Here is a 24,825-nt window from a genome sequence, read left to right as displayed (position 1 = left end):
TAACCCTTCAAGTTAAAGTGAAAGTGTAACAAGTGTTGCACTTATTGGTAAGCGTGTATCGACTCTTGTAGTCTTATTTAATGATTTAATGTAAGTATCTCCCAAAATATTGTAGGCTTTTGACTTCAAATCCAAGAAGAAATAAAAAAAAATTGTGGCTACGGAGGTTCAAATGCAGTGACTCTGGGCTATCTACAAAATAGGTGGTCGTCCTGGGATTAGTCGGCTCGTATAGCGGGTTGAACATCCAGGTTAATAAAAATGAACTAAAATGTTTGCATATTTTCGTGTTTTCTACTCCTCCAATCAGCAGCATCTTGTAATGACTTATTTCATGGCATTTATACAGCTCATATCATGTATTGTTCTATATATGAAACAATATACGTGAAAACTAACTCAGTGCTTATACAATGTTACTTTAGAAACATTCAAGATTGTTTTTTTTCAAACACAAAATGGTATCAAATGTTTCACATGTGAAACACTGTATAAACTTGGGATTTTCACACATATTGATGTGCTGTTTCACATGTGAAATAACACATATAAAAACTAGTTTGTAAATTTGATTAGAACACTGTATAAGCCCTGTGTATATGAAGCCGTTTTGTATAATCAAAGGAGCAAGCTTTTGAGTGGGAGAAATGTGTGTACTTCATATATACATACATTCTTGAACGTAAAAACATGTATATCATCATCCATCCCATAACGTCAAATCTTGATTCATAAATGCTTCTACCCAACATCTTTGGCTATCAATTAACAATTTCACTATTAAAATCAACTCACTTGACAATCAGAAGTCAAGTAAAGACTGTTTTCCAGGACCAACCAAGCCACTGCATAAGATTCCACATTTTGTGTCCGTGTCATTAACCGTCGTCAACTGGCCTAGATGGAGAATTTCGCATCTTTCTGAAAGAACTGGCTTGTGTCCATCAACTGTTGTCAACCGGCCCGGATGGAGAATTTGGGATCTTTCTGAAAGATCGGTATTGTAACCGAACCTTCTCCCCACTTTCAATAATATTTACGAGGTACCTATCAAATAATATCAACAAATAAATCAAGGACCAAAGGGACAATCAGAAATGCAGTTTAAGCATTTGGTTGTAATTTCTTCAAGGTTGGTTAGTTGATAAAGGTTAAATCAACAAGTGCAGGGCAGGATGCGTTTGGTACGCAGATAGGACTGGACAAAAGTGGACAGGCGAGAGTGAGGTAGGTGTGTGAAATAATTGTGCATGGTTTTAGGGTTTTAACTTAACAAGGGTGCTTGGTAATTTACCAAATTTGTCCTATCTCCTTGATTTTTTTACACCTATTTGGATGGACAAAAATACCTGTCATGTCCCGATCTTAATGTCGCACCAAACATGAGCAACAATTTTTTGCTCCGTCCTGTCCTATCCCACTTACCAGAAACAGAGGTGCAGTTGAATGCAACATTCCTTACAACAGCACTAAGAAGAAACATGTACATGTGAAAGTAGTTGATATGCAAGTCCAGCAGCAATAGAGAGACTATGGGGGCTTTTGGAATTCACAGAACGGAATTTGGTGGAATTGGAACCATCAAAGAAATTTGACTAACTGGGGTTTTGGAATTCATAGAACGAAATTTGGTGGAATTGGTATCCATCCAAGGAATTGGAACGAAATTTGTTGGATTCCAATTAAATGCATCTGAAATCCTTCCTCAACTTCAATGAATGACCAAATCAGGAGGTTGGTGGAATTCAAAGGATTTTATAGATTCCCATCCTCAAAAACTTGAACAAACAAGAGGGTGGAATTTGGTCAAAACCAATTCCTTCCAATTCCTCCAAAATCCATGAAAAAAAACACCTAAGGGGGTATTTAATACCAATGGGGAGACTAAAATCTCCCTCCAGCCTTTCCACTTGTTCACTTATCCAACAAATATCCTTCAACCTTTAAAAAAGGATATCTACGACATGAAGCGCAGGTCATTATGCAAGTTATGAGAACAACGCGGAGAGAAATCAACATACTAAAGTTGTTCACTTGTTCTGATAAAGATGTAACATTAGCAGGACTATATGCTAGACAGAAAATGCAAAGGTTCAAACGACAAATTGTATTATATTCTACTGACCAGCCATTAAGAGATTGTGATGTAATGATGGCTTCTTTCCCAACAAATTTATCGGGCGTCCTCCTGTTTCCCTGCACATCATTTCCCTTTAACCAAACATTTCTACAGCTAGATGTATTAATCACAAAGTCGAAAGATCATATACTCACCTTAATAACAACCTTCTCATTTACAGAAAATGGATACTGTACACATCTATTGGTCCCATTTTCAGAAGTAACATCCCCATTTACCTGAATTGTTCATGGATCATATTAATTAGGCTCATAATTCCATTGAAAGACATGCATATGCTACTTAGAATATCAAAAATAATAGAACAAGTTTTATTTCAATGTGCAACAAGCTACTACTAACACAGTTACTGCATACATTCACAAATTATTTCATATATTCTAAATTTGATTTGTTCAAGTTGTCCCATAACATCCATGAAGCTCCAACGCACATACATGATATGGATAAAACAGGGTAAGTTGAAACTCTACGGGGCCGTTCACCAAACGCTTACAGGGTAAGTGCTTACTGGGTGGCAGTTACCTTACCGGTGAGCATGTCAAGGACCAAGAATCTTACCCGGCAAGAGGCATAGCAAGAACTGAGAATCGTATGCTGTGAGGGAGAAGACTCTTACCCAGTAAGTACTCTTACAAATATTTTGCATGCATGTATTTATGTAAGAACTAGATTGTGTTCACTTAACAAATTGTAGAGTTCAGGTTGTAAGTCCATTATGATTCCAGTAACTACCACATATAGCAAACAGACTCTAGTTAGCTCAATATTTTCATCAATTTTCATGCGCATCTCCATGTTACAAGGCAATAGGTAGGTTATTACCATCATCTCAATGGCCATTAGTTTGTTAAGGATAGGAGTTAAATCTTATAGGTTCAACGTACCACAATTAATTCCAAGTCATTAAGGAACGAAAGGGAAAACCCAATAAAGCTGGTACCATCACAGGGCAATCTATAGCCACTATTTGCATACTCATGAGAACCATTTCATTCCTATAGATAGTCACTGGTAACTTTATCTCACATACTAATGCTCCAATCTAAAATTAATGCCTGTGCCTGTGTCTGCAACTAAATTTGTTCAGCCTTTATCCTCATTTTTAGAAACTAAGGAATATAGTGCCATCGTTTTATGCATCTGTATAAGACATACCCAGCGGTCACCAACTTCTCTTCTTTGTTTACGCATAGCAGCATTGTGAAAAAGCCTTCGATCATCCTCACGCTTAACAGCTGCAGCTGCAGCTCTCAAAGCTGTTGATGACATAAATCAGAATCAAACCAGGAGTTAGCAGCAATGAAGGTAAGGAAGCATAAATATTTCACATAATACAAGTCATTACTTTTTTCTGTGGGGGCGGATAAGAAAGAAAAACATAGAAATGAACTGTACATTACCATGATTTGGTATTAGAGATCCAGTCCCAAATTCAGCATCGCAGATGGTACATCTTCCCTGTGATGTAAAAATGGGCTCGTCATTCCAAATCCTACCTAGATGTAAATACAATCTGACATGTAAAATAAAAACCTATAGTGCATTTATCAGGAAAAAGTAACTGATTTAATAGGTGATGGTGAACGCAAAGGAAGACCAAAAATGGGGATTAACAGGAACACTTGGATGCTTTTGCATTGCATAAATGCTTTCTCTGGATACGGCTACAGGGGGGTGGTGAGATAATCACAGATGACAATCAAAGGGATGAGTTTCTATGGAGGGTCTAACAATCAGAACCTCACCTTTATAACCATGCACATGAAACTATTCTTTCCCTCCTGAAAGGAAGATCTATGAGATGAAAAATGAAATGCAAAGTTGTTATGGCCTATGCTCAATACTAGTTTGAATGTTAACTTAGAAGCAGAATAACCCAACATTCTTTTTCATGACTATATGATAATTGGAAACATTCCAAACAGAAGCAGGAGAGATACTTGAATGATTTTTTTGGTGAGCATCAGTAGTGTCGTAGAGATATTTTGGCTAATGTGACTTCCAATGGATGAAACAAGAACTAAAAGATCTCCATCAGACAAAGCAAGAACAGTGATTAATATTGGAACTTATAAATGTCAAACAGAAATCATTGTCAGGAAGCAATACTAAACACAAGTTAAAGGCAACAAGATAACAAACGAGCTAGATGCACAGACAGGCTAGTCCCATTATTCTACAAAAGCCCCTCTCTACATTGTTCTCACTTAGGCTTCGGCCTTTCGGGATTGCTTGAAAACCATTGTAAACACACATTAATTTAAGTATCCAAATAAAAGAGTCCTTTATGAACAGGAGAAAACTGAAAACATATAGGGTGTCTGGTGAAATGAACAATGCACTTAATGAAAAATAAGCAAAATGGTTATCCATGATTTAATTGCTATGATCATTCATGCATATTTCAAAACAAACATATTCACATTAAACCTCACTTTTCCAAATTATATAAAAATATATAGTCCACCATAATCTGAAACTGAATTTTCTTTAAGATGCAATGCTTAATTGAGCGAAACTGAAGAGGCCATCATTTTGCAAAACTACAAAAGTAATGGTAAAATATGAAAAAGAAAGAAAAAGTAGAACAGAGGGACAGAAACGTCAAAACAAGATTAAGAGTTCACAAGGAAATGTTGGGAAGTATAGTAGTCAAAACATAAAATTACAATAAGCACATACATTGACAAAATCACAGAAGTCTTATTGGCCATTGTAGTTTTCTCAAAATGTACTCATTAAGCAAACAAACATCAAGGTGCACTTCTGCCTTTTTGACCTATTTTTGGCTTTAAAGCCACTTTGGAAAATTAATATTAGGATTACCAAACACTCATTTTCTAATACTGCTTTCAAGCACTCCCAAAAGGACCTTTGTTTAGTTATGCTCTCAATGCTCACCAATCTCTCAAACAAGCTATTAATTGCAAATTCAGAAATTTATTGTCACAAAACACAATCATAATCCACATTTTATATTGCCATTTAGTATCAATATAGAAAAAAGCATTCTTTCACCTACCGTCTCTATGACCCTCTTAAGCATCAGGCCACCAAACGAATGCCCACATGGAACTAGCATAGCATCTTCGAGGAATGAGCCACTAAAGCATTGCCAAATTGCATTAGAATCCATACATCTTGCAAAACTTGATAGTTGTAATAAGCATGTGTGAGGCCAAATGAAATGAAGCAAACTCTAATCAAGTTGGATCACCAGTTCTTACAATGAAAGTGTATATAATTATCATAAAAATGATCGCAATTAGAGAAGTAGAAGCAGCCCTCTAATTATTAACAGTCAAGTATCACATTCCTAAATGCAGCTAGTTGTGTTATCAAGAAGCAAAAATGCTCTACCAAACAATATTTCATGTGGCAAAGGTAGATACAACTTGGTCTTCGGTCATACATTAACTGGGTCTCTGGAATAATTTGTGTAGCTTGCAATTTTAAGCCAGTATTCATCTGGCTGACCAGGTAAATAATACAATTGTATGACCTTCAAAACCTTTAGGTATCGGATGCACCTAAGGGTTTTTTTCTTTCAGAAAGCAAACTATAAAGTTTAATGATGCAAGTTTTCTGATCCCTAATTGTGTAATTATGAGCAAGTGTGTAAAAGTTACACCTCAAAGAACATGCAATAGGTAGCTTGTATGAAAACTACAATGGAAGGTATAATTCAAATGCCATACTGTCCAAGTTGGAAGTTTGTGATTCCTAATAGGCCAAGTGTAAGAGAACATGTAATATGTAGTCCCTCAAAGAAGGGGCAGTAGTTTGGCTATATGAAAACTACACCAGAAATAGGATAACCCAGAAGCCATACTATGTATCGATCGATCCATAAACCTCAACAGTGATTTATTTACAGGAAGAAGACCGATATGGCCCACACGCCCATCATCTTATCTTTAAGTTGGCAACCTAAATATTACTTTTCTAGCAATGTTCTGACCTCACAATGCAATATGTTCACTTTCTGGATGAAAAGTAACTGGTGGGAGGAAGCTACCCTATACCTGTTAGGGGTGAAAGATGAACATTTCAGAACGTCGAGGCTCCTCTACACAAACTAACTTGTTCCCTTCAAATTTATACAAAAAACCTATCCCAAACTAGTTGGGGTAGGCTAAAACGAAACCATCACATTTTTCAAAGATATAATGTTAATATTTTTTTTTCCATTTCTTAGTCTATTTCTTCATATCTCATTTTAATATAATGAAAATAAATGAGTAGAAAGTGTAAACAGAACCACAAAATGGCGAGCATATGACCCACATATGTCTGTCTGGTGGATTTGGGCTGGAAGCAAGGTAAATACCAAGGGACTATTTTTATAGGGTAATTGCTACCATCTTTTGTACTTCATGGGTTAAGTATATCTAAGTGTTAGACTTCATGTACATTTTGCAAATTTTCAGCTAAATTACGCTACTCACATGCTGTGGCCACCGTGTATGCTAGCATCATGGTTCAAAGGAATAAAGAACCTCCTTGGTTGAGGTAAAATAGCAATAAAGCCACAGCGCAAACATACAAAGAATGAACAACTTACGACAATGAATCAGAGAGAACGCTTCTCAGTGATGGTTCTTTATTCGAGTTTTTCCAAGCTGCCTGTCAATTCAGATCCCACTGTGAGGCCTATTCATTTTTAACAGATTGATAGCCAAATTACAGATAATTACCAGACACACCAGAAGAATTATCATGTAAACTTTTACTAATAAAGAACTTGCTACCCAAAAACTTAACAATCTAAACTTTTAAAATGTAAATTAGTCCGACAAACCATCTGCCATAGTATTATTGAGAAAAAGGTTTTAGACAATTCAATCTATTACAATGATGAACATAAAGCTTTCACATCCACATCCACCAGTTTTTTTTTTTGTTAAAGAAATATAAAAAGGAGCAGAATATGTCACAGTATATACACGCATATACACATGTAGATCGATATAAATTTAAACGTATATACACAAACACATAATAGGGTTAGGCAAGACCATATGTGGATAGAAGCAGTAGAAAAGTACTTACTGAAGTGGGATTAACATAGAATTTGGCTCTACATAGGAGAGGCAGACACTGGAAGACATGCAACTTGTTTAGAGTGTCCTTCAACATGGGCCAGCTTTTGTTTCTGTTTCTATCTTAAGTACTTTCAGGTTTTGTTGTATTCAGTTGTAARMWCTTAAGAATATGAGACCATACAAATAAAAAACCAGTTTTAGAGGTACTTCTGTATAACAAATTTAGATGCTCAAAGTTAGCAAAACTGGAAACAAGTTAAGRGGGACAGACACATTCTATAATACTGATGCTAAGCTGATACATAAATATGAAACTGGCACATAGGCATAGAGTTGAACATATTAGATCATTTTTAAGTAAGTTTGGCTTACAAAAACATTATCAGAGCCGTTACAAGGTGCGTCTTCATCAGCAGAAAGATCATCCATAAACTGGCTTACAGAGATTGGTACATAGCTCTGAGGGATGACATGACCAGCTGTTCTAATCGGAGAACAGTCTAATATAGCATTGCCTTGTGGCATGAGCCTAAATGCCAGTGATGATCTACAATACAGAGAAGTTATTTGAAAAGGTTAAATGACAATCAAAACCAGAAAATCAATTTCCAATMACAATATTATGCTTCAAYATCAATTTGATCTACCGTCCAGTATTAGCAGTGGCAGGAGAGTGATCAGTTGCAGCCATATARGAAGCAGCTGGGCGAAGTYCGGCAGTGGCATGGCTGAGTGCCTTCCCTGTCAATAGTAAAAGGTCGCCAGGAGCTGAACCAACATCTGCTAGGTACCAACGACCATTGGGATCACGAACCTAGGGAGAGAAGTAAAACTACTGAAGGGAAATGATTCAAAGAACTGACAGTCATACAACATAAAGTAATCATAATTGCTTTCTTAGCATAAGGGGTCATAATTCATCACAGTAAATCATAACAAAGATACAAGAGCGGATAGACAGCCTTCCAAAGAAATAAAATTTTATAAGCTGATATAAAAGTCAAAATCACATGCTAACAATATAAGATAATCTGATGAAAATATACCTGCAGACCAGGGGCGTCTGAACTAACCAATGTCAACAATCCCTTTTCACTTTCATGGTTTGTTGTTACGTTCCCTCCACCAATAGCACCTTTTCCCTTTTGTGATGACGTGTGCGAGTAAGATGCAACAAGTACTGATGATGATGCCTCAATAGCAGGTAAGGGGTTGTCATCAAGTAAATGATTAAAAACGCTGAATTAAGTGCAAGTTTAAGCATATATCAGTGAAATGTATGAACATTAAAGATAAACAGAGAACAGATGAAGAGATCCTCAAACGCAATAAAAGAATACTTGAGCCCATGATAATCTTTCTTACTCGCTTCGTAAACGAAGGTGCCTAGCCATTGCAGATAAAGCAGCACGAGCAGCCTTTCCCATGCATCTGAAAACATCTGCCATGCATGGTGGAGATGAATCCGTATCTTCTAAAGCCCTGTCACATGACATTCTTATAACATCCAAACGTGCCATATAAATACACTTGGATGAGTAACGGAAGGTTACAACTAACATGAAAAAAGAAATCAAAGCTAGCTAGACAGCATCAATGACAGCATATCTCTACATGTACTACAAACATGCCTCTATAAGACAGAAACGTGATATGGATTGGATTGTTATCATAACATGAGCACTTTATATGAATCCCCATAACCTTTCTATTTCCAATAAGACAGCATTTACAAAGAACATAATAAATTATCCCTGCTGGGTCTCATGTCCATTTAACAGTCCTTCCTTGATGCAAACCCATCAAAATCAAAGCACGAACCAGCAAAACCATACTTTTCCAGTCTTGTCTGTGCTCTTTGTCAAAGTCCCATAACCAACTTCAGCAGTTTGTGATCTTTCTTCTTGCATGTTGTTTTGTATTTGTTAGATATAGAGCATACTAGCATAGTCTATGTATTTTGTTTATGTAGGGTTTCTTGTTGTTTACATTATCTCGGGACACAGTCCACATTTGTACTCTCTGTGTTCCCAGGCTATCTATTGAATAAAATATATCTATAGAATATTTATTTTTCCAGCATAATGAAATGAAACCAACAAGCTTCACTTGCTACCATTTACAAATTATTTATCAGAAACTTTCCTGAAAACACCTGTCAGAATAGAAAGAAATAGTGTAAAACATACACCTTTCAAATACCCCGCAAAAAGCTAAATCAGGGTAAGAAAAAGTGAAAACAAAGAAACTCAAAAGATGGTCACTGCGTCACAAACCACAATGTCATCATGTCATGTAACCCTGATGGTGAACTAAAACACCTCAATCCTCCTACATACACCATGATATTTGCCTTCCTATCAAAAGTGTTTCTTACCCACACTGCATAGAAAATCTCAAAACAAGATATCTCAAATAAGCAGTGACAATGTATGTGTCTGTACAACTGCAACAGCACCAACTCACAAATACCATAGCAGTACTTCACTGATTTAAAACAATACTCATAGTAGTAGTAAGTACTAGTAATAAGCTAAGCAACTCACAACATGGAATCTTCCTGCTTAAATTGAGAGAGTCAGTTGATATTTGTCATACCTATAATACTACCATTATAAAGGCATCCCTGAAAAGGGTGCCAAGCGTCCATGCTACTTAGACTATGAAGGTACAGATCAAGGTAACTATGAATGACGCAGAAAAATGACAATCAGCACCCAAGGTGTTTCCAAATTTTAGTGCCATTATCAGCCGTTCGTATGACAGAAGCTTTAAATGCAAATCCATTCATTTATACAATGTTACAAGAACAACATGCAGCAGTCAGTAATATGCACTAGCAGGATCAATGGCTAACCAGATAACCAGAGTTTTTGATGCAAGGAACTTCCTACAATATACTATTCCAGATCATAAGCTGAACCTCAATTTCCTAATTTCTACGATCTACTATTCCAGATGGATAAATTATGAGAAACTTGCTACAAAGCATAAAAGAATCCAAGCATTTCCAGGCTCGTATGAAGAAGGATATGAATAGAGAAAACACATACCTTCCTGCCCTATACTTATAAACCCCACTACCACCATTACTGCTACTCCAATTACCACCAGCCCTGGTTCTAAAATACAATCTGGCCGATTCCAACCCACACCTCATCAACGCTCCATCTTCTGTTCCAAGTTCAATCACCGCCGCGTTGTGTCTTGTAAGCGAACCAGATAAGGCCTCCACCGCTCTCAAATAAGAATCCGTAGGCGCCCCGTCGTAAGGGACTAGGTCCGAGAGCCTTACTCTCGCCAGTGGCAAGGAGGTGGGCATGATCACGGCGGGCTCCCCTGTAGGATGAGCAGCGGAAATCGGCGTAACAACATGTCCCGCAAGAGAGATCGGCGAAGGGAGCTGTTGCTGCTGCGTGCTGTTATTGGTGGCGGTGGTGGTGGTCGTCGTATGTGATGATCTAATAGAGGAAGAAGAGGGAAGAGGAGAACTGATAGGAGCCGTTGGAATGGCAGTTGTCTGCTGCTGGTGATGATGCATCATGATGATCTCGACCATTAATCATATCAGTTTGCTTTTCCCAGAACCTGATTGTAAGGAAGAAGTATTCGAACAGAAGGGAGGTAGAGAAATAGGGTTTTCTTTCTCGTACTTAAACCACTAGAATTGGCGTTGTGAAGAAGAACTAGTAGAGGCTTCCCGTTTCACTGCCGTGTGCCGGTGGACGATAGCGGTGGCGGAGAGAGGAGCTCGGCCGCGTCGTTTTTTGCCGATTGGTGGCCCGCCAATATCGAGGGCGTAAAGGAGCAGTCGTTTGTGACCTGACCTGTAACCGACCCGACCCGAATTGAATCGAATCGAATGCATGTTGAAGGTGAGTTTGGTATATTAGGGGCTGTTTGTTTGGCTCTTAATGGTTACATTAAAAGCCAACCTCTTAATGGTTACATTAAGAGCCAACCTCTTAATCGGTAAGATGTTAAGACCGTTTGGCAAAAAAAAAAAACCTCTTAATGATTACAATAACCTCTTAACCATTTTGCATCTACTACCTCACTAAACCATTCAGATGTTGATTTTTCCAACTCTGCCCTCTCAAGCCATTCTTCACATCGCATCCCCCCTCCATGGTTTCAGTCGCCGGCCGTCTCCATTCGCTGGTCTTCCCCCTCCCATCGTCGGTCTTCCCCCTCCCATTGTCGGTCTTCCATTCGCCGCCCCTACTGCTTCCCGCCGCTCTCTCCTCCCACTCGATCGTGTTCTCCAGCGTCTTCTCCATCGTCTCTGTTGTCTTCTACATCGTCTCTCACTCGATTTCAGGTATTTCCCTTCTGTCTCCTTTTTCCTTCTCTCTGCAATCACAATGTCGATGAACWTAGGGYTGTTTGAATGAGATAATCGATTTGATCGTTGGTGGATTAGGGYTGTTTGAATGAACTTAGGGYTGTTTGAATTAGATAATCGATTTGATCGTTGGTGGATTAGGGCTGTTTGAATGAACCGGCTGTTTGAATTGGTCGATTTGATCGTTGGTGGATTAGGGCTGTTTGGTGGATTAGGGCTGTTTGAATGAAAGAGTAGAGGCAATGAGAAGAGGGGTAAAATGGTAATTTGTTGTCATTCAGAAAACATTTACCAAACAACCATATTTCATTCAGCACTTAACCATTCTGACCCTCTTAACCATTCTGACCACTTAATCATTCTGCACTAAATCATTCAGCAACTGCCAAACAGCCCCTTAGACAGAATATGACAGGATAAGAATCTTTGTTTGTTTGGTATAAATTTTATGGGAATAGAATGAAATAAACTGGAACAGACTTGTTCCATTTCTACTCCATGAAATAGGGTTAAATAAATTGGAACATATTTATATTTTACTAATATAACCTTAAAATAAATTTTTTTTTTTAAAACATCAAATATGTCTCATTTTTACATTTTATTTATTCATTTAAATTTTTACTTATTAAATTTTATGTTTTTTAGATTTTCATTTTACTGTTTTCAAAATATTATTTTAATACAGTTTTTTGTATTTTTATTAATTTATATAATTTATTATATATTAATAATGATAAATAATGTACAAACGAGATAAAAATAAAAAATGAAAACTACATAAACTTTTTATTTGGTGTCATTTTAATTGTTTTGACGAAAACTTTCAAATGATATATTTTGTTATAAATAATAATTATTCTATTATTATTTAATAAATTACATAAACTAATTAAAATTAACAACTCATTAGAGGTAAATTTGTCATTTTACTTGTTCTGTTTTGTTCTGTTTTATCTTACCAAACGTTAAAGAGTTGTCATGTCATGTCCTGTCTGGACACCAAACACACCCTTTAAGGGTGTAAAACTTTCGAAATCAAATAAACGATCTAAAACAAAATGGTTTTTCCTTATGGAGTATTTAGGTTAAACAGTTCATCTGTTCGGTCATTCTTTTATTTCATAAACACAAAGCCAAACCCGAGGTAAACAAAGATAAAATCTAATGATAAATTGTTGGTGTGTTTAATTTAAAGCATCTGAAATGATATTGAATTTCATTATTCATAGATAACAGATGTTATACATAATTAAAAAATAATAAAAAATATCTTTTATTAATTGTTTATTATAAAACAAATGCTTTTAACATATGCCATCGTGGGATTTCAAAATCCAATGTTTATGGGATTTTATTGAAATCCTGAAATTTTAACTCCGGACTTTATTTAAACCAGACATGGGATTGAAATGAAATTCCATAACAAATCTTACAAACCAAACAGAGAAAATAATAGAGATAATATGAAATTATCTAAATTTGAAGTACTGTAAAGGAAAAACTGCTATGTGAAAGGGAATATTTTTTGTCGTATTCTACCAATAAGAAACTTTGAAATTAAATGTTTAGAAAATATTTCTTCAAAAAAACATTTGGAAAAGATAAATCATATTTTACAAAATATATGAAATATTTTAATAATATAATTGATATCGTAATTTTCAGATTGGAGAAGTTGTTGGAGTTGAATTTTTTTTTTTTTCTTAAGAGTTTGAATATTGATTTTCATTTTAGATAATTTGTTTGAGACGCTAGGCATGGTAATAAGGTGGGGACCCAATCCCGTTCCCAATCCCCCATCTTCGTCCCCGTCCCCGGATTTGATCATATCCTCATTCCCGTCCCTAATCGGGAACGTGGATCCCCAACCGGGAAACGAAGATTCTCTTTCCATTTGTGTAAGTTTTTTAAATCAAATGTATGAGACGTCACACATATTTAAATCTCATATTTTTTCAATAAACCTTAGGAAAAATTGCAGCAAAATGGAAAAACTTTAGCCTAATTCCTATTTTAAAATTTGAAAAACAATTTAAATATTTTTCTATTCATAATGTTATTTGGAGCTACTTTTTTTTATAAAAGTTGTACGTGTTTGTTATGATTCAAGCAAAAATCAATTATAAATAGAAATCAAATTACAATTTTTACAAGTTGAGATGTCGGACTGATGTTCATGGGTTCTCATACGATCCAAAAGTTAATAATATTGAAGCAATAAACACCTATGACCTACTACAGATCCCTCCACAAGAACAAATTTGTTTCATTTGAGACAAGTGAATCAACTGTCTTCTTCTTTGAAGCATTTCCACAAACACCTTTCAATTCTAATTCATTCATTGTTTTTCTTTGATCATTCTTGTGGAGGACAAGGCCAACGAGCCGATGAGCTATGGTGGAAGAAGACGACGTAGTAGGAGGAGGTGATGGCAGGATGGCGACGGCGAAGGAGGCGATGGTGGAAGAGGATGACGACGGAGGAGACGATGGTCGAGGAAATCTGGTGATGCTGTAAGATGAATGGATATTGTGCAAAAAAAGCGGTTGGATTAATTTTTTTTGTTTTTTCTATTTGATTTTCAATATTCCCTCTTATTTTTAAATTTAGTGTTTTTTATTATTATTTTTAAACTAATAATGACATGTAATTTTAAATATATGACGTGGATTTTTAAATATTTATGTAAGTTTTTTTATATTACTTTTTTCTTGTCATGTCATTTGAAGGTATCTGGTTATTTGTTTAATAGGTAAATAAGATCCTAAAAACATGAAAAGTTTGTTTCAAACCTTAAAATAATACATTTGAAAGTTTATTTATCAAAATAGAAATTAGGTCAAAGTTGGTTCCATTTTGATGTAATTTTTCCTAAACCTAAAATCAAAAGTAATTTAATTAATACAAAAAATATACATCATCATTCAATAATTAATAAATCGAAAACCAAAAGAAATTAAATTTAATCTAAAAAAAAAAATTAACGTCACATGTACCAAAAAATATTGAGTAATATCCAAAACCACATCTAGTAATATCCAAAATATATCGAAATAGAAATTACTATTTACCGATTTAATAGAAATAAATAATATATAATATAATTTATTAATTAATATATATGCGGATACGAGGCGGAGTGGGGAGTGTGATACTTGTCCCTGTCCCTGTCCCCATCCTCGGTTTGAGCCAAACGGGGATCCCTGTCCCTGTTCCCGAGACCCGATTTAACAGGGAATTCCTATCCCCGACCGGGTTTCCAGATGATCGGAGCCAATTCTCATGCATAGGGGTAGCTTTATGCAGAATGACAAGTTTTTCCCAACTTGTCCCTCCAAATTAAAAAAACACGTTACTTCCATCTATGAAAAAAAAAAAAAAACCTTCCAAACAAAAATCTTCTCAATCTATAACGACATATTAGTTCACACAAACGGCTTTACCCCTACAGGACTTAATGGAAAAGTAACCAGACAGATTAATCCATATAGACAGTTTTACACATTCGTTGGGTTCAAACGAGAACATAGTCAAAATAAGATAACATAAGAACGCCTATATCACATGTGAATTTAGATTAAAAATCACATGCCATTCAAGTTCGGTTAGGGGACGTGCACACCCTTGGCCCTAGGACCTAAGAGCAAATGTGATTTTTAGTCAAAAATCACATGTGATGTGAGCGTTCTCATGTTCTCTTATTTTGACCTTGTTCACGTTTGAAACTCCGGCCGGCTATGCGTTCAACCATTTCTTTTTATTTGATTTTTAATCAATTTCTAGAAATAGCTTAATTGGATAATCCATCATATATATATATATATATATATATATATATATATGGTCCGTTCTGATCTTATTCTAAACAGTTCTTAATAGAAGACAAACAGACAGAAAGACCATTATATTACTTACAAAGAATATGACAGAATCATATTACAAGGAAGCATTGCCATTGCTTCTTTACCTTCAATTCGAAATCTGGACAGATTCAGAGGAAAATATACAGACAGCATCCCTTCATTACCTTTTATCGCGCGGCTGGCTTTCAGGATGCACGTATGGCAAGCATCACGACATGCGTATTCAATTACGATCTTATCTACTTGTATATCCATTCATTTGTGCGCCCTCCGGAATCATCCATGTCTATAAAGATGCTCACTGCCTGTAGCAATACGTAAGTTTAATGAACAGAGATGACTTTGCTCGTTTTTAAGTTGTGTGATATTGTATTCAACTCCATTTGTATCGTGTTGCTAATAGAAAATGATTTTAAGATCTAATAATACCGTGTTAATTGTTACACCTATAGGATTAAGCTCACAAATCAGCCAAGCATGCTTATTAAAGCTCGTGAAAAGCTGCCAAAATCATGATGGGCGTGATCAAGCTCGAGCCTTCTATGGCTTGTGCTCAGGCAATGCCTAGATGAGCTTCTTAGGGGTTGTTTATTGCATGCTGACCGCCTCTTACTGAGTAAGAGGTGCTTACCAGATAAAAAGAGACTATTACCAACACACTCTGACACACAAATATGTTGACTGAGATGTTGACTCGACAAGGAAGGGGTTGCTTTCTAACTTGGTCGGCGCTTACTCAAACACTCATTTTCAGTCAGAGTTTACCCAAACCGCTCAATAAGCACTTACCGAACCTCCCCTTAATGTAATTTATATTTTTAATTGGTTGTTAATTTTTCTATAGATGATTTTATTGTAATTATATTTGAAGGGTTAGATTTGATTATAATTGTTCTCTCCAAAATAATGCAATTATAACGATTAAGTGATCACGTAATTTAACCAAACTCTTCGACTAATAATCAAATATTTTATATGCTGATTATAAAACAAAACTGACAACACTTGGATACTAAAATCAATGTCACAGATATCTTATAATGATTGCTAACGAAAAATTAAGTAAATAATCGAACCATAACAAAAAAATGTTACTTTTTTGGACAGCCAAAATGGAAATTGCTTGAATTTTTGGATGAGGGAATACAAGGTTATATAAGACCCAAGGCATACCTTTCCAATCCGTGGACGCTCTTTCAATTTTTCGAGGCTGTTCCGAATATGAGAAACCGCTCCCCAGCATTTCAACGTATTTGCCACATCATCAAGCCTTAACAAGTACTCTTCTTCAGTCAGAGGAAAAGATCTCTATCAGACAAAATCCATAAGCAGAATATCATCAGGCAGCTGACAACAAAATGTGGAAGCATCATCCAGCATTTTTGGATTATAAATTGATGCAAGAGTCACATTTAAGGGTCTATAACTGTGGAACATTATCTCAGTTCAGAAGTCACGTTTAAGGGACGGAACATTATTTTCGAGGATAAGCAGTAGCTTACCTGCTCCATATACTTCCACATGACATTCAGTGCAAGGAGATTTTTACCCATGAATTCCTGTACCATATAAAACCAAAATTCACATGTGAAGTGAAGTGTCAACAAATAGTCTAAGGATCCATGAGTGCATTTAATTATATAGCAGTAATAGAGGGAAAAGGAGAAGTCATTGGAATAGTGTCATTAGGAATGATTCTAAAAAAGCAGACCAACAAGAGAAAGGGAAGCATTAGATGACGAAGGAAAATAGAACAGAGAATAGTTTACATCCGGGTTTTCATTCTTTTTACTTTCCTTCCAGAGAATATGGTGCATTGGCATGTTTAATAGATGGATGCACGAAAGACTACAAATATGTGTTCTCTGATATAAGAGATACCCTTTTTCTTCATCTGTTCCATTTCATATTTTCAGTACTTTGATCTGAACTCTGAAGCTATACTTATTTACCAATTTAACAGATCATATCGTTAATTGTGTAATCCTATTCTAGTTTGTTGAAAGTACAGCCAACAAAACGAAGCCCATGTTCAAAGATCCAGTAGAAGTTGTTTAGCAGAAATTTCAACTAAAGCGGCCAAAGGAACATTGAAGTATAAGTGATATAAAAACAAAGCATTCATTCCCCTTTTCCGACACCAAAAGCACATGCATGTTCGTTAGAAAAGGTTAGTGATTGCTGATCGCTAATAAAGCTCCTAACATGATAAATTCCAAACCTAGGACTCTATCAGAATAAGAATGATTAATGCTTTCCATATGCATAGTTTCAATTTTACTCGTATAAAGCTACTCTTGTGCAGATTTGGTAGACTTATTTTTCAACTTATCATAACAATTAGTGGTTAAATACAGGAGCTTATACCTTCTTTATAAGTTGAACGTCATAGGATCGTCCATATTTCTTCCTAATAAGTGTTGCCAGATCAATCCCGGAAAAAGCAGAATCATCTACACCGATAATTCTTTCTAGATTTTCTCTGAGTATTTCATTGTTAACCTGTAAAATGGAAGGTTAATATTTGCAGCTAAGATATGCATATACATGCAGGCAAGTACATATACATACTCTCATCTTTATTAACGGCCAGCAAGGAATGGTAACAAGAAAACTAAAAATCAAGAAAAGATACATTCATGACATATACATGCTCACCAAGATCCAGGGATCTTTCAAAGAGCTGGAAGAGAACTAACTTATGTTGTTCATGGTTAGGCAAATGAAATCTGCCATATGGAAATATGTTTTTGTCTAAACCTACTCAATATTAAGGATACATACATCCCTTTCTTAATGTTTCTATTGGAGCAACTTAATAGCATGAAGATTGTAAGTACACACATAATGCAAATAAATAGTATATTTTAAGGCAAAGGTCAGTATTCATAAGACAGCTCAATTTTTATGTTGCTTTCTTTGAATTGAAGGCATATACAATTAACAGGCTGGCTATATCCAGATGATGCATTGATGCAACATTATTCTTACAGGTTAAGTTTGTAGGAGCAAAAATATCAACTTACTGATTCAGGGTCACCTTCAGAAGGCTCGTCTTCATTTATACCATCACCAGAGTCATTTCTATTTGCATCATCATCCATCTTACTAGAACAAATAGGATGCCAACGTTTACCTATACAAGAACCATCTACAATGTACAGCCTCTGGAAAAGGAGTGATTTACTGCCAGAAGAACCTAAACCTGAGTCGCTGAAGCATGGAAAGTTACGACATCCTCCTCTCACAACATGCTCCTTACCTCCTAACAACCAAGTACAAGGAAGACTGGCTTGAACACTCACCATATTCTGCAAAAAAAAAAAAAAAAATCATGGATTCATAAAGACCTCTTGAAATTTTAAGGGTGATAAGCATTCATATCACTTTAGTCCCTTTACCTGGGTTAAGAAAGAAGTATTTGTCTTATAAACCCAAGATGGCTGCAATTCAAATCTGTAGCCAATAGGACATAACTTTTGAAAATTTAGTGCTCCACTGCTATTACACAAAATAGTAAACCTTGTCCATGTATTCTTAACTACTACTCTTTTTGTTATTCCAGAAGGAGGAAATACTCGGTATCTCTAAACTCCCATCAACATTTGGAGTACTAACTACAAAGCAGGAAGAACGTCCTAAGTTCTAACTAGCATTTATAAAAAAATTAAACTTCTACATCAGAAAGGTTGATGAAAATATGTTTTTAAGAGCAAAGTATGAAGGTGATGCTAGAATGCTCAAAACAACCCCTAAACCCCAACCCACTTTGTTTGTGTACTGGAACACCTTCCATAGGACAGGACACAAACAACTATTAAAATTCAGCGCATTCTATAAATTGAACGATCCATAAGATGTCATCATAGATGCAGATATCATAATGAAAAACTAAAAGATAGAAAAGATATCGACAACCAGAAGACATGGCAACACGATACAAGCCACTCCATCATATATCTATATCCCCTCTTTCATACTCTAACACACAAGATCACTCTTTCCTGTATGTTATATAAATAATCATTAATTTCCATCTTGCAATGTTGTTCAATTAGAATTACTACCACCCAAACCCAAAATCAGATAAACATTTCCATTCATGGTAAGAAAACTATCTTAAAAATCCAAAATTGACTTCATCTGATTTTCATTTGGAAGACTAAAAACTGTGTCAACAGTAGCCTACATATAATATCATAATAAAAAATTGTTATATATCTTACAAATCTCTATTTTATATCAAGTTTGGATACTAAATCTGTTACATTCCACCATGAAAATCAAAATGTACATCAACAATTGAAACACAAGGAGTGTGATATACTCATTAAACCCTAACCTTTATTCTATTCCATTTGCACACTCATAATTACCCTTTCTTTTTTTGTATTTCTACATTCTCATACAAAAGGCAAGACTTTCTTTTCAAAACCTAGTAAAGGTTTATCCTATTATACATGAAAATTCCAATCTGAAAGTAGCTTTACACTATCACAGATTCCACCTCCATTCCAAAACATAACCACAGTTTTGATTTTTCACGTCAATCTTTGCAAAATCTATAAGAAATATGCTGCATACTCAAAACCTCAACATTTGCCTATTTATAACACTTGTTATAGAGAATTTAAGCAATCACCAACTGTTCCTCGAAAAATCAAAAGGCAATCAGTTAACATGACTCCTGATCTCTCAATTAAGCATATTCACTCACCCATTATCACTTAATAACATTTCAAATACGTAACAAGTATTAAACTATCGTTTGGAATCAATAACACAATCTCCTCCAAAGATTCTAGCATAACTTTCATAAAGAGAAACGATGAACAAAAATCCAAAATTATTTAGATCAGAAGGCCGAGAACGAACCTGAAAAGCTCAGTAACTCGAATAGAAAGATGAATTTGGAGTGAGTAGTAGGTGAATGAGATTGGCGGACATGGAGGGAGAGAGCAATGGAGAACCTCAGCTTTGAGAAGCAAAATGGAAGAAGAACGATATATGTGGTGAAGACGTCAAGTGATCACGACCGTTAATGTCACTAACCGGAATTTGCGTGACGCTTTACATTTGAGTGTAATTTAAATAAAAATAAGTATCTTTATTTATATATACACCAGAATGGTACTCGTGCAATGCATCAAGACATATTTCGATTTTAATGTTTTGTTTTATTATTTATCTATGTCAATATAATACGATTTTATGTGGTTTTAAGAAAACGATAATGTTTTTATTTTTAAATAAAATATAAATTTAAAAACATCATACAAAATTTGCAAAAAATATATTAATATTAGTATCAAATTAACTATTTAAAAGTTCTTATTTATATATTTTTTTAATTCAAAATTTTTATTATAATTTAATTTACCGTAACAAAGTAACTTAATTTAGGTTTAATAATATTTTTTTATAATGATAATAATTAAGTATTCTGTTGGACTTAATAATTATCTTAATTATATTTTATATTTTATATTTTTTATATTTTAAAATGAGATGTTTATTCTCTATTTAATTATGTTTATCCACAGTTAGTTACACAAATTCAAACATAGAGCTTTAATAAGTTGTACTTATGCACAATTTACTTGTAATCTTAAATTTTAAGTAATATGCATCAATAAATAGTAATTCGTGCATAAAAAATGGTTTTTAAGAGTTTTTGTCAAATGCTTTATAATATAGTATAGATACTTTTAAAATACAATTTTATGGTTGAATTTCGAATTTGGGAAAAAAGAAAATAATTAGAGGAAAAATAAAATGGAAAGAAAACAAACGTAAAAGAGGTTTATTTGTGTTTTTGGATTCACTTGAGATCGTTAGGTGTGGAAACGGTGTGGGTATTAAACAGTCCAAAAAATATTGTTTTATCTTTTGTATTTATTGAAAGTAAAATATAACTCAAATATATTTACTTTTACATATACATGCATAGAGTGAGGTTCAAGTAAAAACCTTCAAAATAATAAGAATTGAGAAACACTTAATAACCATTCATCTGTACTGTATATACATGTGAATACAAATAATTGGACGGTTATTTGTTTCTTGGTTTTTGTACATGTATGTACGTATATGCATATGTGAATACAAGTAATTGAATACGTTTGCTAGTTTCAATGCACGTATGCACATGTGCATACCAAAAAACTACTTGTACCAATATACTTATACTGTACAGATGAATGGTATGTTTATTACTTTTTTTTCTTTTAAACGAGACCCTATATGTATAATTTAAACACCATGGTTAGAAAGGGCAAAAAAATGATGTTGATTGAAGTTGTATTGTGTGCAAACTTGAAAGTTGGGAATGTCCATTGCGTGTAGGAATAAGTGATGGAAGTTGTAATTTTGACTTTGTATTGCTAAATATAAAGAATATAACTTATAAGTGATAATATATTCAATTAAAACGTCTTTGTTCTAGCGGTATGCGAGTCATTTGTCTTCTAGAAGTTCAAGGGTTCAAACCTCACTGAATATGAGGAGGGTGTGTGAGTTTATTTATTTTATTTATCATATATAAATATTATATTTGATTGAATGATATGATGTTTAAATTTATCCGTAGCATTTCTACTCTCGAAGCAAAAGAAAGGTGTGTTTACATCATATCAAGATGTCAAATGTTGTTTTGAATTTAAATTACTACAAACAACGTATTTAAAACAAAGTCGTAACTAACCGACAACCTTCTAACGTCACGAAATCGAAACTGATCATCTAAAATGGACGAAACACTCTCGAACATTCAAAGGGAGTAGCAGAAAAACTCGATAAGGTACAATACAACAAACAAGTGACTAAAACACAACCTACGGTACAAGTTTTTACTTATAGATATGTCCTTTTCGCACAATTCACACATGGTATATATTATGTACGTATACACATATGTATTATATACACATGCTTTTGTGTCCGTTTTTGCAAAACGGCGTACGTATATAACATAAATACTTATGTATCGATGCATATTAGGTTGAACAACTCGTGTATAGAACAAGGGTTATGGCAAGCAACGTAAGAAAACATACAAAATTTAAAACATTTGATCCATGAGCAAATGGGCTTTGGCCCAACCATGAGGCCCAAATCTTTAATCTGATTTTAAATTATTCTTGATATTTTTATTTTTATTTTTATTTTCATTATATTTCTAATTTAAATTGTGTTTCTTCAATCAAGTTTTTTCATGCGTAGAAAATTTCATTATTTTAGGTTTAATTTTGAATTTCAACGTTTTGGAACAACCTTTTTGCAAGTTCTTAAAGGTATTCTAGAACTATAATATTTTTACTAAAGTGAGAGTTGCATTTTTGTACTTTTATTTCGTGTCATATATGTAGATACGAAAAATGCATATATAAACACGTATTTATATATAGGTATATAAATTTAGGGTTAGATTCCGGAGAGAATCATAAGAAGAGATCTCCACCCTTTGATCAATTCTAATTGAATGTCAATACTAATGAGGTGCACCAAAATGAACCAGATCGATTACTTTATAAAGTGCAATTCATGGATGGACATGCGATTAAAAGCGATCAAGAGTTTAGATCTTTTCTTATGTTTCTCATGGTAACTTTCTTTCTCACACGATCTTTAGTCTATAAATTTATGTATACTTATATACATATATGTATGTACACACAGGGTTGGGTTCTAGTGCGGATGAAAATTATGGTGAGAAGGTTAAGAAGAGATCTTTACCCTTGAACCAATCGTAAATAAAGATTAATGCTAATGTGGTGCACCTAGATACACCAGATCAATTCCCGTGGTAAAGCGCAATTCATGAGGTAAGGTGAGATTAAAATTGATCAAAGGTTTAGGTCATTTCTTACGCTTCTCACTTTAACTCCTATTCACACACGATGTTTCATCTCTATGCACATGTGTTGATATATACATAAACACTCATGTATATATGTATGGGGTTTGTACATACACACATATATGTATGTATACATGTATGGGGTTTGTACATACACACATATATGTATGTATACACTCACATGTATGGGGTTTGTACATACACACATATATGTAAAGTTTGCATTTTCTTTAAGTAAAAAATGACTTTATGTAGAAAATTTCTTTTACGTAAACTATGACTATTTTAAAAAGAATAAATTGCATAAAAAAATAATGTATTTTAACTTGATTCCTATTTGAGTAACGTACTTTCAAAATTTTCATTTTGATACATAAGATGTAAAATTTTAAATATTTAAGTATTCGGATAACTAGTTGAAGCATTAACCGTTTACCATGCTGATGTGGCGAGTGATATCAACATATATATCTTAATACTGAGTTAGATACCACATCAACATGGTAACCGGTTAATGCTTCAACCGGTTACCCAAATACTTAAATGTTTAAAATTTACATCTTAGGTATCAAAATTGAAGTTCTGAAAATACGTTACCCAAAATATGAATCAAATTAAAATACGTTATTTTTTCATGTAATTTGCCTTTTAAAAAAATCACTTTACAAAGTAAATAAAATATAAAAACTTATTTTTAAAATGATTATTTATGTAAATTTTCCATTTAAATAATTCGATTAAAATTAAAGTTTGAATACAACGTAATCGCTGACAAAAAACACGTTTTGATAACCAATTTACGGAAGTAACTTTTTTTGACCAAAATAATAATTGAAAAATGATATTGAGAATATTGACTTTCATTTTGACCAAAATTTGCAATTAAGTACCTACACTTTGAATAGGTTGCAATTTGAACCTTAGGGTTTTGGAATATTATCGCTCACAAGATGTATATTATGATACTTTTCTAAAACAACTAAAATAACAAAAATACACATTCTGATACCCTTTATACAAAAATGAAAATAAAGAAAATGTGCATTATGATAAATTTAACTACGGAGATACATTTTGATTCACGCTGTGATATATTGTGAATATTATCACCGTGATACGTTTTGATCCATAAACATCTTTAAAAGACAATATATATATATATATATATATATATATTAGGTAATGTAAATTAATTAAATATATTTTTTTAAAAATTAATTAAATCTTTTAATGAGTTGTTATATATAAAATTACATTATTACCTTATTTAAAAAATTTCCTTAAATATCTCAAATGAATGGTTCACATTGAATCTCACATTTATCACAAACTACAAAGTTCTCATTTGATTAGATATATATATATATATATACACACACACACACATACTAGAATGGTGCGCTCGCAATGTAGTGAGATACATCTCGATTTTAAATTTTAATGTTTCGTTTTATTCCGTCTCCATTGATGTTATAATACGATTTAATGTGGTACTGAAAAAATGATAATATTTTATTTTTTTGGATAAAATATAAATTTGTAGGTATAATAAATTTAATAAAAATAT

The 24,825-nt window shown here is 34.0% G+C and overlaps 2 protein-coding genes across 5 annotated transcripts; both read right to left on the bottom strand.

The window, feature by feature from the left end:
• Nucleotides 1-597: 597 nt before the first annotated feature.
• On the bottom strand, nt 598-11,004 carry LOC112522576. Of its 4 annotated transcripts, none has more exons than XM_025131786.1 (13): nt 10,242-11,004; nt 8,554-8,685; nt 8,235-8,427; nt 7,836-8,002; nt 7,561-7,735; nt 6,708-6,769; nt 5,166-5,247; nt 3,889-3,924; nt 3,544-3,601; nt 3,299-3,399; nt 2,275-2,358; nt 2,126-2,196; nt 598-1,047 (listed from the first exon to the last, which is right to left on the bottom strand). In XM_025131786.1, the coding sequence occupies exons 1-13, from the start codon at nt 10,745-10,747 to the stop codon at nt 945-947; spliced, it is 1,770 nt and encodes a 589-aa protein (XP_024987554.1). In that variant the 5' UTR covers nt 10,748-11,004; the 3' UTR covers nt 598-944. The 4 variants fall into 4 exon arrangements, with proteins under 4 accessions (XP_024987554.1, XP_024987555.1, XP_024987556.1 ...); XM_025131787.1 differs by having other exon boundaries at nt 8,554-8,670; XM_025131788.1 differs by lacking the exon at nt 3,889-3,924.
• Nucleotides 11,005-15,415: 4,411 nt separating this feature from the next.
• Nucleotides 15,416-20,426, bottom strand: LOC112522973. Its single transcript, XM_025132350.1, has 7 exons — nt 20,276-20,426; nt 18,802-18,863; nt 18,427-18,711; nt 17,768-17,902; nt 16,903-16,959; nt 16,574-16,708; nt 15,416-15,705 (listed from the first exon to the last, which is right to left on the bottom strand). The coding sequence occupies exons 3-7, from the start codon at nt 18,706-18,708 to the stop codon at nt 15,640-15,642; spliced, it is 675 nt and encodes a 224-aa protein (XP_024988118.1). The 5' UTR covers nt 18,709-18,711; nt 18,802-18,863; nt 20,276-20,426; the 3' UTR covers nt 15,416-15,639.
• Between the last annotated feature and the right edge of the window lie 4,399 nt (nt 20,427-24,825).

This window comes from Cynara cardunculus, assembly GCF_001531365.2.
Source record: "Cynara cardunculus var. scolymus isolate 2C chromosome LG 12, CcrdV1, whole genome shotgun sequence".
NCBI lineage: Eukaryota > Viridiplantae > Streptophyta > Magnoliopsida > Asterales > Asteraceae > Cynara > Cynara cardunculus.
This window is presented reverse-complemented; position numbering and strand designations above follow the sequence as displayed.

Coding starts and splice junctions, on each gene's coding strand:
- LOC112522973 (XM_025132350.1), bottom strand. CDS start 18,708: ATGGTGAGTGTTCAAGCCAGTCTTCCTTGTACTTGGTTGTTAGGAGGT. Junction 17,903..18,426: donor CTGAAGGTGACCCTGAATCA/GTAAGTTGATAT, acceptor TCCATTTTACAG/GTTAACAATGAAATACTCAG. Junction 15,706..16,573: donor AGCGTCCACGGATTGGAAAG/GTATGCCTTGGG, acceptor GTATTGCTACAG/GCAGTGAGCATCTTTATAGA.